The sequence below is a fragment of the Peromyscus californicus genome, unplaced genomic scaffold, assembly GCF_007827085.1.
Source record: "Peromyscus californicus insignis strain IS unplaced genomic scaffold, ASM782708v3 Scaffold_3__1_contigs__length_106647218, whole genome shotgun sequence".
NCBI lineage: Eukaryota > Metazoa > Chordata > Mammalia > Rodentia > Cricetidae > Peromyscus > Peromyscus californicus.
Genome location: NW_026294551.1, coordinates 98,918,342 through 98,937,384, shown reverse-complemented (window position 1 = coordinate 98,937,384; position 19,043 = coordinate 98,918,342). Strand labels below are relative to the sequence as shown.

General features: G+C 43.6%; 1 protein-coding gene across 41 annotated transcripts in view; it reads right to left on the bottom strand.

The window, feature by feature from the left end:
- Positions 1-14,496: 14,496 nt before the first annotated feature.
- Rbfox1 (RNA binding fox-1 homolog 1) overlaps positions 14,497-19,043 on the bottom strand; it is a 2,167,575-nt gene continuing 2,163,028 nt past the window's right edge. For 8 of the 41 annotated variants that reach the window (XM_052759386.1, XM_052759384.1, XM_052759381.1 and 5 more), the window contains 2 exons: positions 18,854-18,929; positions 18,222-18,474 (listed from right to left, as the gene is read on the bottom strand). In XM_052759386.1, coding sequence (XP_052615346.1) covers positions 18,327-18,474; positions 18,854-18,929 — 224 coding nt within the window. In that variant the 3' untranslated portion in view covers positions 18,222-18,326. Of the gene's footprint in view, positions 17,268-18,210; positions 18,475-18,853; positions 18,930-19,043 lie in introns of those variants that run through there. The other 33 variants (XM_052759375.1, XM_052759400.1, XM_052759377.1 and 30 more) reach the window with 17 other exon arrangements.

Genomic DNA, 19,043 nt, shown 5'->3' with positions numbered 1-19,043 from the left:
TGTATATCAAGATCCTTATCAAGTGATAGGGAAAAGGACACTGTGAGGATAAACAGACTCTAAAATCTGCTTCCTCATGGATTTTCATTTCTGGAGCTGCAAGTTCAACATGGTGCAGCTAGATGCCCACTAGCACATTGGTGGTGTGCTACAGACAGAGAGCAACCACATGCAGGCTCTTCTGTGCCACAGAGCCTAGGGACAACTGCAGCCTCACCCTTAGGGCCTTTCATCTTGCCTCAGGTGTATATTTTTGAAGAAACAGTGAAAACTATTTCATACACACACACACACACACACACACACACACACACACACACCCCACCACCACCACCAACAACAACAACAAAGGCCTTAATACTCAAGGGTAGGGTGAAGCTCAGAGTGTCTGGCCAGATGCTGCTGTGGTGACTCATTCTGGTCATGATTCCTGTCCTGTAGTAGAATATTATTTTAAGGTGTGTTACTTCTGTTTATCTTGTATTTGTTTAACTCTGTAAAGCTGTGCTACTGTGCCTGTCTAACATACCTGATGGTTTAATAACGATCTGAATGGCCAATAGCAAGGCAGGAGAAAGGATAGGTGGGGCTGGCAGGCAGAGAGAATAAATAGAAGGAGAAGTCTGGGAGGAGGATGGAAGGAGTAACAGCCAGAGAAGGAGTAGGACTCCACGGGCCACACACCCAGCTACACAGCAAGTCACAGAATAAGAGTAAGATTTATGGAAGTAAGAGAATGGGAAAAGCCCAGGAGCAAAAGGCAGACGGGATAATTTAAAGTTAAAGAAAGCTGGCTAGAAACTAAGCTGCAATAAGGCCAGGCATTGATAAACAAGAATAAACAACCATGGGTGATTTACTTGGGAGCTGGGTGGTGGGTTCCCCAAAGAGAAAAATAGCCAAAAACCAAACAACTGCACCTGTTGCCTCTTTCTTTCTTTCTTTCTTTCTTTCTTTCTTTCTTTCTTTCTTTCTTTCTTTCTTTCTTTCTTTCTTTCTTTCTTTTCTTCTTCTTCTTCTTCTTCTTCTTCTTCTTCTTCTTCTTCTTCTTCTTCTTCTTCTTCTTCTTCTTCTTCTTTTTTGCACAGGACAGTGTTGGAGCTTTGTTGATGAGTGGAGGATGGACAAAGAACACAGCAACAGATGGGTGTGGAGCAGGTGTGGAGTTGGGGCACTGCTGAGCAGTCCAATGCTCCTAAATGACTGTTTACTTCATTGTCCAGGTTTGTGGTTCACCTCCTTTAGGACTCAGAACTTGGTCATAGCAACCTCCCAAGGACAAGCTTTGTGTATGCTCTGGGTTAGGGTTCCAGAGTATCTTTAAAGTAAGTTATATCCCTGTATGAAAATGTCTTTATGAAGCCCAGTGTCATGCATAGTGATGACTATATTCCACTTAAAAAGTAGTCTGTGCACCAATAACTGTAACTGGAAGTCAATCAAGGAGAAGCCTCCTGAGAGGACAGCAGCTGGTTCAGGCAAGCCTGCTTCACTGTCATGAGAATACAGGGACAGAAGACAAGACTCCACCTTCACTCAGCTACAGGACCATGACGACTGCATGATGATGGCATCTCCTGCAGGGTGAGCTCTAGCCCAAAGCTTAGGTTATGAGAAGACCTCTTGGGATGAAGATAGACAGTTGGGTGGTCTTAAGATGTGTGGGCTGATGTGGGATCCCTGAGTCAGCTGTAGTTCTAGAGCTCTAGAAACAGGGCTGGTCCAACCTGAGGCATGTTGTAGTGTGAGCTGCCACAGACAGCAGGGCGTCAGTGGGAGGAAGGGTGGCAAAGTCATCTCTTTCGCACAATTAAGGGTCATAATATGTTGAAATGATAATGCTTTTGGCAATTAGTTAAGTGTATTATTAATGTTAATTTTGTTGACTGGGAAAATAAAAATCCTTGCTGTGTAGTATAAGGACTGATTTTGATCCCTCATAACTCATGTAAAAAGCCTGATGCAGTGGCTTATGCCTGTAATCTCAGTGATGGGAGGCAGAGGCAGGAGGCTCACACATACACACATATACACATGCACACACTCACACGCCCCCCCCCACACATACATGTAAGTGCTCATGTATCCACCACATACTCAACAAAGTAGCTTTATCTCTCTTTACTTATTTATTTATTTTACCTATTTATTTGACAACTTAAAACTAAATCTGTACTTTGCAGTGTGGCTCAATGCCTGAGAGAATCTATGCTTGAGGCAATAAGGATGAAAACATGGCAAAAAGGAAATGGAATTCTGGGCTAAAACATTAAAATGCTATAGTTCATATAATAACCACTAGGTGCAAAGTAAATCATGCATCCATTATACATACAGATGTGTAATAGATAATTGAAGCAGGAAGTTTTCTCACCCTTTCTCATGCTCCTGCCACATGTCTCTTTCTTCACATCCCTCCCTCCCTCCGTGTCTGTCTTTCTCTTCTATTTTTGTTTTTCTTTTCACTGTACAGAATTTTCAGTGACCTAACATTCAGGAAATGTTTTGTTCTACCTCTCTTTCCTACTTAGAGTCACATAAAAGAGTCTTAAATGGGGATCACTGAGATAAGCCAGGTCCAAACACTTGCTGCCAAGACTGACCCACATGGCTGTAGGAGGGACCAGACTCCTGCAAGAAGACTCCTGTCTTCTGACTGCCACCTGTGCACAACAGCATACACATGCTCACATACACACGAACGTAAGTAAAATAAAAACCTCAGATAAATCTGTTGTCACACAAGCCCTCCAGCACAATAGCAAGTAAGAGGGTTGAGTGTCGAGCTCTGTGGTAGAGCACATACCTGTCTTGCACAGGATGCTAGTTCCCACGCCAACACTGCTGAATACGTAAGTGGAGAAAATAGAATAAAAATCAAACACCATGGAGTTCAGGTTGGTTGTCAGAGGTAGTGTAAAGGATGATGAAGATCTCTCCTTGCGTCATTAGGAAGGAATGGGGTCAGAGGACCTTGTGCAGACCTGGGCGATAGGGATGGGTCCCTCTAAGAAGGGCTGCTTCATGCTACCCCAAGAGATTGTAATAGTTACAAACTGCTAAAGGCTGGCAGAGGGAAAAGAGCCTCTCCAAGGGAGGAAGGATGGCTTAGGCAGGACCAATAAAAATGGAGAGAAAGTCCTGCCTGCGGGAGCCTATAAAAAGTCCAACCTAGAGCACCCTGATCAACTCCCACCCTGGTGTCCTTCCCAACTCCTTGAGGAGTTTGCCTGTTGTGACAGAGCTGGTACTTTCTGCTCCTTTTTTTTTTTTTTTGGTTTTTCGAGACAGGGTTTCTCTGTGTAGCTTTGCGCCTTTCCTGGAACTCGCTTTGGAGACCAGGCTGGCCTCGAACTCACAGAGATCCGCCTGGCTCTGCCTCCCAAGTGCTGGGATTAAAGGCGTGCGCCACCACTGCCCGGCCTCTGCTCCTTTTTCTCTCTGTGGCTGGCTCTTCAGTTCTGTCAGTCTCTAACTGTTGTTCATGTGGTCAGCTGCCCCAGATCTATAATTGTTATTCTGTGTCTGGGACCCTTACAACTTACTCTCTAGTCGGGGCATCAGGGGTTGTAACTGCTACTTTGTGTCCAGGACTATCAGAATCTCCACTTTCACTCTTGGGTTGCTCTTCTGCAGATCTGTTACTTTCAGTCAGGGGCACTCAGTCTTTTATTACTTTCAGTCTCTGTGGGGCTATGCTTTCCCATCCCTGACTCCAATCTCTAGATGTTACTGTCAGCAGTCCTCCTGTCTCCAGCTGTCACTCTGCTTCAATGACTGCATGGGTATTCTTTCCATGATGTACATTATTTATCCAGTGAACTGGGTGATACCCCTATATGAACTCCCCTTACCCAAGACCACTGTAGAGAGTTTTTACCCAGCTTCAGTTGTTGCTAGGATGCTATTTAGACTCTGCTTTCAGCTTTCTAATTGTTCAAAATCCCCTATTTGCAAACATTGGAATTTAGATCCTGTCTCATAGAAATGTGACCAAATTCAACAACATACTCAGAAGCAGACTTTGTTTCCAAAGACAAGAAGTGGACTGCCTCCTGCCTGAGCCCTCGATCCAGACACAACACCCTTATAAAGGATGCAGGATGCATCAAGACTATTTGGACTGAGGCTGTAGCCCAGAGTGGTGAAGTATTTGTCTATAAAGTGCTGCTGTGCTCCATAGCACTGCAACAACAAAAATACAAATGTGCTTCCTTCTCTGGGAATGAGAGTTTGAAACTGGTGTGCTTAAGAAAGTAGCAAGGATAGGTACTGATCACACTGCCAGGAGCCCCTCAAACAGACCAAACTAAACAACCATCTCCTGTATGCAGAGTCTAGTCCAGTACCATGCAGGTTCCACAGCTATCAGTCTAAAAGTTCATGAGTTCCCTATGAGCTTGGTTCAGTTGTCCCTGTAGATTTCCCCATCATGATCTTGACCCCCCTTGCTTATATAATCCCTCTTTTCTCTCTTCAACTGGACTTCCAGAGCTCACCTGGTTCTTGACCGTGGATCTCTGCATCTGCTTCCATCGATTACTTGATGAAGGCTCTATGATGACAAGATATTCACCAATCTGATTACCAGGGTAAGCCAGTTCAGGCACCCTCACCACTGTTGCTAGTAATAATCTGGGGTTGTCCTTGTGGATTCCTGGGAATTTCCCTAGCACCAGGTTTCTCCCTTACCCCATAATGTTTCCTTCTTTCAAGATATCTCTTTCATTGTTCTCCCACTCCTTTTCTCCCCCAGCTCAACTATCCCATTCCCTCATGTTATCATTCTCCACCCCCTCCCTTCTATTGCCTCCCTCATCCCCAGTTTACTCATGGAGATCTCTGGTGCATGAGTTGGCTTTCTGGATCCCATTACCTGTGGTCGGACACCTTGCTCACCCTTGATGCAGAGGAGAGGGGCTAGGTCCTGCCTTAACTGAATATACCAGACTTTGCTGTCCCCCTTGGGAGAACTTACCCTTTTGGAGAAGAGGGTGGGGGTAGGTCGGAGGCAGGGAAAGGCAAGGGGGGCAGGAGGAGGAGGGATGAGAAGGGGATCTGTGGTTGGTATGTAAAATGAATATTTTTTTAAATACGTAAATGAAACATTCCATAAAAGACAAAAAAAAAAAAAAAAAAAAAAAGGAGCGAGGACCTCTTGCGGTATTCAGGGATGGGATATGTTGTCTTCCTCCAAGGCTATTGCTCTTTCCTGAATCCCTCTTTTCCAAGTCCTTCTTTCCTGTGCACTCCTTGATTCATAGCATTGTATCAAGAGAGAAACCAACTTGGTAGCTAGGGGCTCAGAACAGGGCTTATCAAACATTCATGCAAGCCCTTCCTGAATCTGTTTAGTTCACAGCAGCCTGTATGGTCTGTGTTGTAGTGGGTAGCCATTCCAGCTTTGATCTGGAAGTTCCAACCCCCATTGAGACTTCGGCAACTGTCACGCCTACAAGGCGGGGCCAAGGGAGGCGCCTGGGGACCCGTGGCGGGCGCTCTCCGTTCCGGGACCCTGGATAGTGGAGGTGGACCAAGCAGAGCTCCAGAGAACACCGCTGGACTGTGATACACCTTCCCCAGACCCCGCGACCTACCTATCCCTTAATTTGTAAGTTACGCCATTAAATAAATCTCCTTTTAACTATGTGGAGTGGCCTTAATAATTTCACCAATATTGTGTGGATAGCTTCCATTTCCTTTTCTTTCTTTCTTTCCTTCCTTCCTTCCTTCCTTCCTTCCTTCCTTCCTTCCTTCCTTCCTTCCTTCCTTCCTTCCTTATTTCTTTCTCTCTCTCTCTCTTCCTTCCTTCCTTTCTTCTTTCCTTTATTCCTTCCTTTCTTTATTTCTTCCTTCCTTTCTTTCTTTTTCTGAAACAGGTTTCTCTATGTAATAGCCCTGACTGTCCTGGAACTAGCTTTGTGGACCAGGCTGGCCTCAAACTCACAGAGATCTGTCTGCTTCTGCCTCCCAAGGGCAGGGATTAAAGGTATGTGCCACCATACTCAGCTTTTTTTTTTTTTTCCAACTTTCATTTTCTGATCCTAGAATCTATGTTGCGGGGCAGGGAAGTATATCTTGGTAACTAGTGTGTGTGTGTGTGTGTGTGTGTGTGTGTGTGTGTGTGTGTGTGTGTGTGTGTGTGAAGGGTATGGGGAGATGAGAACATATGTGAATGAGAGCGTTGGGGGCCAGAGAACAACCTTGGGTGCAGTTCCTCAGCAATTACCCATTTTAGTTCTTTTTCAAAGTTTCCTTTTATTGCAATTCAAATTATATTGGGGAAACCAGAAGATCCAATTTTCTGACCTCCCCATTGCATGCCAACCACATTCTCCAGTGTGTTCATTACATTCCTACCCCATACGTTCTGCTGTTTCAAACTCTTGATGTTGAGAACTGGAGTGACAGATGGTCGTGAGCCACCATGTGGGTGCTGGGAACCGAACCCAAGTCCTCTGCAATAGTAACAAGTACTCTTAACCACGGACACACCTCTCTGCCCCACACCTTACTTTTTGGAGACAGAATATCTCCTTGGCCTGGAACCCGACTATTAGGTTAGGTTGACTAGCCAGGGAAACTCAGGGACCTGCCTGTCTCTGCCTCCCCAACACCATAATGACAAGTGTGTGTCACCACAGCAGGCTTTTCTGGGGATTGAACTCAGGTCCTCATATTTGTAAAGCAAGTGCTTTACCAACTGAACCATCACGCCACCCCTCGTGGGGGGAGCCTGGAGGTTCTTGGAAAGGAAAGAACAGTGAGGTGGGTCCTTAAGGCACTTCTCCCACATTCCTGTATTTTGAGAGCTTTGTTGTAAATCTCCTTCTGAAACAGATTTCAGGGAAGTCAGTTCCCCTTATTTTCTTAAAGAGAGAGTAGATTGGATATAGCCATGTCTTTACTGAGGGTCGAGGGCAATAAATGGGATCCACACATGGGGCAGAGCGGCTCTGAAGCTTAGTGTTTCAGCTGTCTTCGGGGACCTGGGTACCTTTCACTTCTTTGCAGAACCGAAGCACAGGCTGCCAGGACTTTACTGGGTGGTGCTGGTGGGGCACACAGCCTGCAGATCACTGTGGAGATGTTCAGGTATTCCATTATGTGGCAACCCCTCTGCACTTCTTAATCTAACCTCCTTTGGGGTTCTCTATTTTATCAAGTCAATGTCTCACTTTCAGATATGGGGTTTTGTGTTTGTCCTCAAGACAGAGGCAAATGGTTTTTCCAGAACCCAAAGCTTCAGGGTTGTGCAGTCTTGAACCCACACTGAAGCCTGCTGAAGGATTTCACCAACACGATAGCTCAGGGAGGCTAATTAAATTGCCTAAGATCTTGGGGAAGAAGTCAGAGGTGGAAGAGGAGGGATGAGGTGACCAAAGATGGTAAGATGATGAGAACAACTGTGAGGGTAGTAGAAGAAAAAATGCAAACTAATCCAGAAGTTATTAAAACAAAAACCATTAGCCTGCCAACGTTTGCTATCCATTCTTCCTTTTGTTATAATTAGGTCTTCAGCTTAATGGAGACACCCATTTCTGTGGTCTTTTTTTTTTTTTAAATGAACTTGGGCAAGTCATTTTGTTTTAAGTATCACAGAAAATTTGCTTTTCAAAAAGGAAGGTTTTATGTTTCTCTTCACTGTCCTGGTCAAAAGCAACTCTGGACATAGTGTTTGAATGATGTAACTAAAATGGAAAGATTTGTAGGTTTCTTTTTCCTATGCCTCTACCTTTTTTGGTAAAGCATCATTTCAGCTGTCTTTCTGAATTACCCCCACTACCACCACACACATACACACCAGTGAGAGGAGAATGGGTCTTTGAACAAAGGGAACAGGTTGAAGGAACAATACATCATCTAGTCACGTAGCTTAGGAAAACTTAAAAAGGAAGAGCAGCAGCCAGCTGGTCCAGTGACAGTCCCATCCAGCTGCATCAGGGTTCTGGGGAAGTCCTCCCAGTAATGAATTGCAATACCTCACTCTAGTCAGCCTGGGAGTGTTTGGAGGAGATAAAAGGCGAGCTGTGCACTGTGCCTCTGACCTGCTTTCTTGATTCTTCACTACTTCCTGGTGTGGCTGCAGAAAATTGGACTTCCCACATGTGAACAGGAAGGGGCTTGGCTACCTGCAGTTATTACTGTGTGCTTGAAGGTGGATTTTGCAGGGAGTGGGAGCTGAGATGCTGGGGCTGTGGGAGATGTAACATTTGCTGGCATCTGGAGGCTGAGTTTCCAATTTGCATTCTGAGCCTTCCCAGCCATTCCTTGCCCGCTTAGCACCATTACCCGACTTTTTTGGGTCTCTGCACTTCTCTTTCCTACCTACACCTGCTATTTTTTCCCTTCATTTCTCGAGCCTGGGGAATACTCTTGCTCTTTCTGACTTTTTGCTTCATTCAGGCGACACACCATCTGTCTATTTCAGTCAGAGAGCTAGGATTCAAAGTCACCAGCACATTCTAGGTGTCCTGAGGGAGAATCCTGGGAGCAGTGATATGTCTGCTCATAGATATGCAGAAGCAAGAATGAAAGACAGTCTCTGGGGGGACCTTTGTGGTATTGTTCCCACTTGACTAGTGGTTCTCAGACTGTGGGGTGAGACCCCTTTGGGGGTCGAATGACCCTTTCACAGGGGTCACCTAAGACCATTGGAAAACACAGATATTTACATTCCAATTCATAACATTACAAAATTATAGCCATGGAGTAGCAAGGAAAAGAACTTTATGGTTGGGGTCAGTACAATGTGAAGAACTGTATTAAATAAAGGGTTGTAACATTAGGAAGGTTGAGACGCACTGCACTAGACAGAAGCTTAAACTGTGGGCTAGTGTGGGTATTCCTCCCAACACAGTGACAGGAGGGAAAGGTTTCTGATTGTACAACAACCAAAAAGCAATTCAAACAGAAGTAAGATGAATTCAAGTTGTTTCTGAAAACGCTTACCTGTGCTGCATCTCGAGATTTCACGGCAGCATGGTTCTAAACCCACACCGTGAGCATTTTGCACAGTGTATGCTGTCATATCACGTCACACCATTGAAGATGTCCAGAACACCTTGGTTTAGATTTGAGACTGTTTTGTATTATGAATTGTAGTTTTAAAACATTTTCATTATGATTTTATTTGTTTTGTGTGTGCACATGTGTGTGTGTGTACACAATACATGGTGTGCATTGGGGATCAGAGGACAACTGGTGGGAGTTGGTACTCTCCTTGTTACCAGGTGGATCCTGGGGAATGAACTCAGGCTGTTGGACTTGGTGGCAGGCACTTGTACTCTGCAGAGCCATCTTGCTGGCCCAGTTGCCGTTTTTACAGCACATACGGGTTTGCCCACACTTCTAGAATTGTAATGGTTTACTTATGAAAAGCAAACACTTTCAAACATTTTCTTGTCATCATCTCTCAGCATGTTAATATCAAATTGGTGTATCTTTGGGTTGTATTGTGTTAGAAATACAAGCCCATCCACCTTTGGTGTATATATTTGCTCTTTAATACATGTTTCATTATATATACCACAATTATTTTAGAATTATTCCTTTATGATGTTTATCAGTGACTGATTTATGTATTTATTTTATATCCTTATATACATAGGGTCACATCAAAATGTCTTGATGGAAAAAGGATCATGAGTGGAAAGAGCTCAAGTTGCTCTATCTAGATCAGAGTTCACCAGGCCATTACTGGAGGCAGACATCTCTGAGAGTGCAGTATACCAGAGAGGAAGGACGCCCCTGGATTTGGCCTGCAACTCCAATGCTTATAAGCCTTGGAACATGAGTCTAATTACTTACCTGGGCTCCTGCAAGGATTAAGTTCAGGATGTGGGTGAAAGCTCTGTTTTTAGCATGGAGCAACAGACACTCTGGAGCCAGCCAGCATGTTCCAGTTCTGCTGCTTAGAGCTGCTTACCCTGGGCATGTCCCCAGCCTGCTTGAATTCCAATTCTGGTGAGTAGACAGTGGCAGCACTGTACCTTAACCACTGAGGGCTAAGGAATATCAAAATAATAAGGACTATAGGAATAATAGTAACAAATCCCTTTTGCTGCTCACTTACTTTAAATGAATGAGCATACACTTAGTACCTAGTACTTATAGTATTACTTATACTATTTATTAGGTATAAGATTAAATGTATTTATTTAATAAACATATCTAAATTTATTTAAAATATTACAGCTAGGTATGGCAGTGAATGCCTGAAATCTCAAGCACTTGGGAGGCCTAGGCAGGGGAATACTATGTTCAAAGCCAGGCCATCTTAAAACAAATGAAAAATAAGCTTGTGAGCAGCAGAGGTAGCATCAGTGGCAAAGCTTTGCGTGTAAACCTAAGGCTCGCGCTGCAGGAGCTGGTATATGCTCATAACCCTAAAGCTAGAGAGGCAGACCCTGGTAGACCCTGAAGCCTGATGACCTGCCAGCTTAGCCTACTTTGTGAGCTCAAGATCAGTGTGAGATTCTGTCTCTAAAAACCAAGGTGGATAATTTCTGAGAGATGACCTTAGAGAGTGACTTCTAGCTTGCATATTTGTCAGCTCACAAATGCACACACAGAGACAGATTTGAATCCGTGTGTGCCTCTGAGTATATTTATTTCAGGTGTATACATCTTTAGGTGTAAACTTGTATCATATAGATACATGTTCCTGAAACCTCTAAGTTTGGATGTATATGTATATAAGCATGCTTTATTTTTTATTACAAAGGAAAGATGCTGTATAGCAGGCCAGGTTTTAATGTATCAAATTGTCCCACTGGACAGTTAGATCCTATATTATTTTACTGATGAGGTAACTGAAGTTCAGTGAGATGAAGACATGCCTTTGGACTGGCAAAATGGCTTAGCAGGTGAATGAGTTTAATCCCAAGCCTGAGCGAGCATGATTCCCAAGTCCCACACAGTGGAGGAGAGAACTGACTCTTCCCACAAGTGTCTTTGAGGTCCACAAGCACAGTGTGGTATATGAGGGCATGAGTGCATGCTTGTGCATGTGCACATACATTCTCTCTCTCTCTCTCTCTCTCTCTCTCTCTCTCTCTCTCTCTCTCTCTCTCTCTCTCTCACACACACACACACACACACACACACACACACACACACAAAGCAAGTAAATTGAAAAACTTTAAAGATAGACTTACTGTCTCCTTTTATGTATAACAGGAATTACATGTATATAATGTATAGATTAAGTACATGTATAGAGTGCAACCAATGTCTTTGAATGATTTTAGCATGTTTTATTCACAATGCAGTCTCCGCACTGTTCCCTCTGGGAAAGGCACTCTTAGCTTTTGAAGACCCTTCCATGTTCGCATCACAATACCAACTTTCTCCTCAGAATGTAGCTTCTACTGGAGAGACACAGGGTAAATACTTTCCCTAGGTTAGCTACATGTGATCAGACCTATGGCCATGGTGTTGATGCTCCAGGCCGCAGAACACACTGTTGGTGCCTCCCCAATTTTCAAGGAAGGTAATCAGTATGTAGCATAGGAAGTAAGACTGGGGGGGGGGTGGTTTTCTCAGAGGAGACTCTTCTAACATGCTTAGTGGCAACTGTCACTAATAAAACACAAATCTCCAATCCTGGCCCTGTAAAAATCAGGAATGAGAAACCACAGTTTTACCTGTGTGCTGAAGGGCTCTGTTATGAGCTGTGTGATAAGCCGGCCCCTGTCCAGTATTAATCATCAGGTGGAATCTTGAGCAGTTTGTACAATGAGAATTTTATACACTTTAGAAAAGATTTGAAGAATGTTTGTATAAGTGCCTCAAATATAAGAACACACATGTCTGCACATACATGTATGTGTATTTTTTTTACATGAATGAAAAGTAAAAAGATCCCCCTGCCAAACTAACCTTTGTAAAAATTTCCTAATAGAAATGTCTGCTTCCTCTCTCCTGCTGTGGGGGTATTACTTTTATGTTTATGTTTTGACTTCATTATTGATAAATGTAATCACATCCTGTGGAGAGGAAGGTTGGAAGTATACTTCATATGTAGTTCCATGCACTTGTGTTCATGTGTGCACACAGTTCCCCTACACACACATGTGAGCACACATATTCTTCAGTCATGGCCTGCAGGAATGTGGAGCACAGGCCTGATCCCTGGGAACTAAGGCCCCTGGAAGATGGTACCTTCTGTACAATGATGGTTGTTTGTTGTGGGAGGGCTACTAGCTAAGTAGCCTAAGAATTTACCTTTGGAATAAGCTCACAAGACATATCTTATAGAGGAAGTGTATGAGCCTCATGTTGGGGTGACACTGTCTTAGTGGGTGGGGTAGGGCTTTTACTTGTGTGCCAGCGTCTGCTCATGCATGGGGTCATGAAGTGCTCATCCAAAGCACTGACTTTTTAAAATATTTTTTTGTATGTGTATGAATGTTTTGTCTGCATGTGTATCTGCTTGCTACATGTGTGCCTGGTGCCTGTGGAGGTCAGAAGAGGGCATCAGATCCCCTGGAACTTGAGTTATGTACAGTTGTGAGCCACCATGTAGGTGCTGGGAATTGAACCATGGTCCTCGGCAAGAGCAGTCAGTGCTCTTAACTGGATGAGTTCTCTCCAGCCCCAAAGTACTGACTTTTTACAAAGCCTCCATCCCAGGGAGCAGACAAAGGATTTGCATGACAAGGTCTCTCATTGAACCTGTAGTTGACTAAATCAGCAAGACTATCTGGCCAGTGAGCCTTAGGAATCCTCCTATCTCTAACTCCTCAGTGCTAGGACTACAGATGGGTGCCATCATGCCCACCTTTTTATGAGGGTGCTAGGGACCTGAACTCAGGTTCTCATGATTGCACAGTAAGCACTTTGCGAACTCAGCTATGATTCCCATCCTCAGAATTCATGCTATTCAGACAACCTTTGATGTAGAAAGAGGACAAGAGACCAGAGGTATTCAGCAGACATTCAGGGTAAAAATCTTGCTTCTCAGGTTCTGGTGGCCAGTGGAGACACTCCCCATCACTGGCTCTGTGATCTTACATTAACTAACCTCCTTGTACCTCTACTGTTTTACCTGTAATATTAGCCTATCATTCCTGAGGTGTTGCTGCAAGCATATTGTACAGATGATTGTGTATCTCATGTGTGTGTTCATGTACACACACACACACATACGCCGTGCCCACAAATTGGCAAGAGATTTAGATTCCTCTGAAAATGGAATTATAGGCAGCTAGGAGCTGCCTGATGTGGGTACTGGGAATGGAACTCAGGTCCTCTGGAGGAGCACAGGCACTCTTAACCGCTGAGCCTTATGTTCATATTCCAGGGAATTAGGAGGTGCATCTACCTGGACCAGGTAGGGGAAAAGCCTATGGCACAGGGCTGTTGGTTAGCTTCTCTTGGCATCTTTTAACCTTTGTGTGTTTTCAGATTGACAGGATTGTTTAAATAATTACATAAGACAGGATTAAGATATTAAGTAACTATATGGGGTAGAATGTTCAAGCATGATGGATTTCTTTTTTAAAAAATTAATTTAAAGGAGATAAAGCTCAGTGGTTAAGAGTACAGAGTGCTCCTCCAGTGGACCTGAGTTACTTCTCCAGCACCCGTATCAGATGGCTCTCAGATGCCTGTAACTCCAGCTCCAGGAGAATCCAAAGGCTCTGGGGCTTTGAAGGTACCTACATTCACACACACACACACACACACACACACACACACACACACACACACACTCACACACTCATAATTTAAAACAATGAATTTTGCAGATAGGATTTCACAATGTAGCCCAGGCTGGCCTTGAACTTGAGGACTGTCCCCCTGAGGTTGAAATTACAGGTATGAGTTACCATGGCTGACTTCTGGTGGGCTTCTTGAGTGTCTTACATTTTGTATGTATGTAGATGCATGTGCATGTCACAGTGTAAGTACAGAGTTCAGAGGACTTGTGATAGTCACTTCTCCTTCTATCATGTGGGTCCCAGGGATTAAATGCAGGTCCTTACACTTGGCCACAGACACCTTTACCTTACCTCTCTAGGTCATGAGGAGATTCCTAAATGATGAACTTGAGAAATACAATAGACAAAGCAGGCTGCCTGACCCATTCAAAGTACTCAGTAGCGTGAACTAGCAGGCTTTCTCACAAACGCCCCCAACCAGCCGTCTAATTACCTCTGTTTGAAATCTATAGGGTACTGATACTGAAGTAAAACCACAGACAGTAACATGCTGGGGAAGAGCATCAGTGTTTCTTACACATCCCAGCATGGGTTCATTGACTTCTTTGGGTAGACAAGTATGGAAAAAAGGGATCTGACCCAGAGGAATGGAGCATCTGGCCTTCCCCTGACCAGTATGCACTTTGGTGGCACCCGCTCCAGCCCCCTTGTGGGTACAATGTTACAGGTGTGTGTGTGTGTGTGTGTGTGTGTGTGTGTGTGTGTATGTGAAATTGACTCCATAAAGAAATCCACAGAGGCAGAAGAACTCAGAACACCAACTTACAGGTACCTTTTCAGACTAAGCTTTTATTTTTTGATATTACAAACCAGTTTTCTTTATTCACAAACCACTGTAAGTGATATAAACACTAATTTCTAAAGACAGATATACACATTTCTGGGTTTGCAGATTGAGTGATGTGTGTTAAGAAGTCACTATATGCCACATTAATCTTTTTTCCATAATTCATAATAGCAATAGTTATTTAGATAAATGAAAACATTCCAAATAAATACTGTTTTTTAAAAAAATCCAAAATGTTTGTTTACACCTCTGACATGACATTTTAAAACGACTTATCGGCAGCTCGGTGGAGTGCCTGGACAAAAGGTTCTGCGACATCGGTTGGCACCCACTTGCTCTAAATGATTTTATTAAAACTACATACAGTCGTGGGGAAAGTACATTTCATTGATGAAAATCAAAACTGCAAATGAGTTTTACTTTAGTCAGCACAGTAAGAATTCCATGTTTGTGATTTCATACACAATGCAGGTTCTGGGCTTGGAAAGCGGGTAACTGGGAAGGGCTATCTGCTGACCCTTCTGCAGCCCCTTCTTGGTCACTCTCTTTATCCCATCCGGGGGCGAACGCTACAGCATCGTAATCAATCAATAACATCAACCAGGTGCACACATGGTCATCCCACGGTAGCAGGTGGGGGAATAAGAATTTTCTAGGGATGCTGCCAAACAGTCTCCCCTCAGGCCCCGCCTCCCCACTCAAAAGGGAGGAAAAAAAGACCAGTTTCTAGGTTTTTCTCTTCTCAGCGTTCAGTGGTTTCTCTCCCTTCCCCTCCTCGCCCTTTCCTTTTCTTTCTCTCCCAAACCATGATCATCTGTCTTAGATATCGAAGCTACAGAAACTTTGTTTTCAAATCTCATGAAACTTTATTGATGGTTTAATAGCCAACCGATCTTACGGGCATGCACGTAGGATGACTAGGAAAAGCTGGATCACAAACACATTTTTTTTTTCTTTTTAAAGTTTTGTTTGGTTTTGATCTTAAAGCAGTTGTTACAGCGGATTGGCAGGTTCACAGCGTGAATTGATAACTCACTAAGGTGCGTGCCACGGGGCCTGCACTGCGACACAGGCAGAAACACTACTCAGGGGACAGCTTGCTGATAGTTTATAATTGAAATACAAAAACAAGAAGACCCATGACAGATACCCCAACTTAGGTTAACTTGTAAACAGGACAACATGGGGGGATTCCAACAGAAGAAAATCACAAGCTGCAATTTTTCGGCTGTGTTGCTCTGGCCCGGCATCCAAGAAAGAACGGGGGCCCACACTACTCTCTGGGGGGCGGGGGAGCTTATAGTTTTGTTCTTTGTCTTGTTTTTCTTTCCTTCTGACAATCCTCTTGGGCCTCGGAGACAGAAGTAAAGATACCAGTTTAAGATAACCCTGGGGCACGGGGAGAGGGGAGGGCAGGCTCTCACAGACTGAAAAATTGCAAGTTGCTCACAGCGCAGCCATGTTTTCAAAAAGTATCAAGCTGATGAAAATACCATGATTATCTCTATTCAATGATTGCGATACTTGTAAAATGCAACTATAAATCCAGATATGATTATCATGTAATTCCATAAAAATTATACGTCTGTCTCTAACAGTTAATCTACTAAGCTAAAACTAAAGCCTCAGAGACTGTTTCTAGAACATAACTCCACTGCACAGATGTAAATTTTATACAGATTTTAACTGGTACAAAGAAGTTAAGTTTTTAGTACTTTCTTTTTTTTGGAAAAAAAGAAAAAAATAGAAACAGTGCTTTTTATCACCTTTTTATTAATGTTAATTTTTCCCTCCCATAATATAAAAGTCAGCAGTGATATCAATAATTTCTCATACTGGAAGAAATATAAAAAGAATGCTTATTGATGGCCTAACTAGTAGTCTTTGCTTAAATAACTAGTGGGTAGGTAGGAAGCTGAGTACTGCAGATGGAATGATAAGAGGGGAACTTACACAACCTCCTTCAACTCCAGTCTCAGCGTCGTAAGAAGCGGTTTCTTAACAGAGCCTTTGGCTTGACTTTGCCAGGAGTAACTTAGAACCATAGATTTAGGATCGGTGGTGCAGTGGGTCATTTAGATTCATCAGTTACTATATATATATATATTTATATATTCTTTTTTTTCTTTCAGCCAAACCCCAGTCCCAAACCCCTAAGCCCCTCCCAGCCTCCCTTTTCACAGAATAAAATAATATAGATGCAGAAAGAATGACTTGTCACTTAGACTCTTCCCAAACACCTTAACCCCAGTAGCTTCATGTTCAGCATATAATTCATTTACATAATATAGCACTCTGGATATGGCCCTAAATCGGTTTTTATTCATATCTAGCCTCTCTCTAGATCAACCACAAATACTCCTACAGCCAGCAACTGAACTACGAGAACCTCCAAAACCAAAGACCCACAATATTAAAATACACAGAACAAAATATCTGAGGTATAAGATAAAAAATGTTATTTTTTTCCTCTTTTTATTTTTAGTTGTTTTCTTTGAGTTGCTAAAATGATGTCCTACTGCATGTGTTGAAACACTCAGGCCTCGGAAAGCTTCCTCTCTCCCCACATTGGAAGGTTGATTTTGTTTTGTTTGTTTGTTTGTGTGTTTGTTTGTTAATGACTTTGTCATTTAATATGGAGCAAAGCGGTTGTACCCCCCTCGGTATATACTAGCCTGCAATGAAGAAAGAACGAGACCCACATCATCAGCGTGGCTCCTAGTCTTGGCATCAGTCAAGGGCGCAAAAGCGTTCTGAAACAAAGCAATTTGAGGGGTGCGGTTTTTTACAGTTTTCCTTTTGTAACATGTGGATCACCAAAAAGACTAATGTTAAAAAAGATAGACACTCAAAACCAACCAAAATAGAGGGCACCCTCCTTCCCCACCCCAGGACCTTTTCAGAAAGCTAATGGTACGGTCAGTCCTGACCTCCCCAGGCAACTCTTTATGGAAAAAAAAATCCCCAGGAAATTGAATTGGATCCACTGGTCCTACTAGCTATGAGGCCTCTGGTTTATAAATGGGACAGTGGATGGATAGGAACTAGTTCACTTTACTGATGAATGGATTAACTGATATGATGCTCTATTGGGAGACACTCTATTGACATTTAACAATGATTCTAGACTATTTATTGAATTTAGGGATTTGGTTCTCCTTTCCACCCCTTTCCTCAAGTGGCCTAGGTGTTGAAGTAGGGTTGCTAAATGCCAAATTGAAGAAAAAAAAGGGGGCGGGGGTAGGAGGCTTCTGGATTTGGTTGGGAACCTGCGGATTCTGATGTTGTGGTGGGGGTGAAACAGGGGCACTGCTGGGTGTGATCAAGCTTGTGTAGATGTAGAACAGTAAGCTCTTCTAATCCTGCTTGGGTTTCTATGACCCAGCGTCCAGGGAACTGTCTGGCCAGAGCTTTCTTCAGCTATGAGGTGACACTTAACCATTTCCTTTAGCCAAAAGTATTGGTGATTCCAATGACTGTCTGTGGGACTGAGTTTTAGGAAGAGGACTGATATTCTTGACTCAAGCAGAAGACCACATGCCAAAGCGCTGTAATGATCGCATACGCTCTCACGCAATGGGCACGTCTTACTGGACTCAAGAGTTTTAGTGCATAGAAATTTGAACAAGTACAGGCAAATTCACCCCACCCTTGCCCCCAGTTTGCCCTCCCCCTTACCCTTCCCAAAACAAAAATAAAATCCCAGACTTCCCACCCCCCCAAGAAAAAAATAAAAAGAAGACAACCCCCAAAGCCAGCTGATTCCTTGATTTCTTATGTACTAGGCACACACACAAAGTGTGCCCCGCTGTCTACTTTCTCTCCTGGGCGACTATGACTTTAAACATGAATTGTAAAAGGGGAGGAGAAGCAGGCAGATTCTCAGCTGCCTGACAGCAGAGGCCTGGAAGTGTGCAGCTTAGCTCCTCTGAAGTCTGTGCTGGGGCTGGAACCTTGGGGCTATGTGAATGAGCAGCACGGGAGGGAAGGGAAAAAAAAAGAAAAAAAAAGTTCTGCATTGACACTGCATTCCGTTAGTGATGGATTTAATTATCAAAATGACTAATTATTCCATTAAGGTAAGTGCTCGCTAGGTGAGACTTGCAAAATTAGAAATATAATAACTTACATGCACTACATTGCCAAGAAATTAAGACATTTATCAAGTTTACTGGGAGGATTAATGTGGCATTTTAGCTGCTGTTAGCACAAGAGACAAATTCAATTAAGGGAAAGTGAGAGGACTTCAACCATCAGCCCACACTGAGGCCCCAGCTGGGGGTGGGAGGGCAGGGAGGAAGACAGCAAGAGCAGAGGACAAGGAGGAACTGCTACTTACCATGGCACCAACGCCGTAGGTGGGGGCTGGAGCAAGTGTGTGGTGGTAGGGGTCGGCAGCATAAACTCGTCCGTAACTGCAAAGGAAAGGAGAGGTGAAACTGGGCTCTCCCACACAGTTACAGTGCAAGAACTCCAGCATAAGATACAGATTACCAAGACATCATGGAAGGGCTGTGCTCATCTTACAC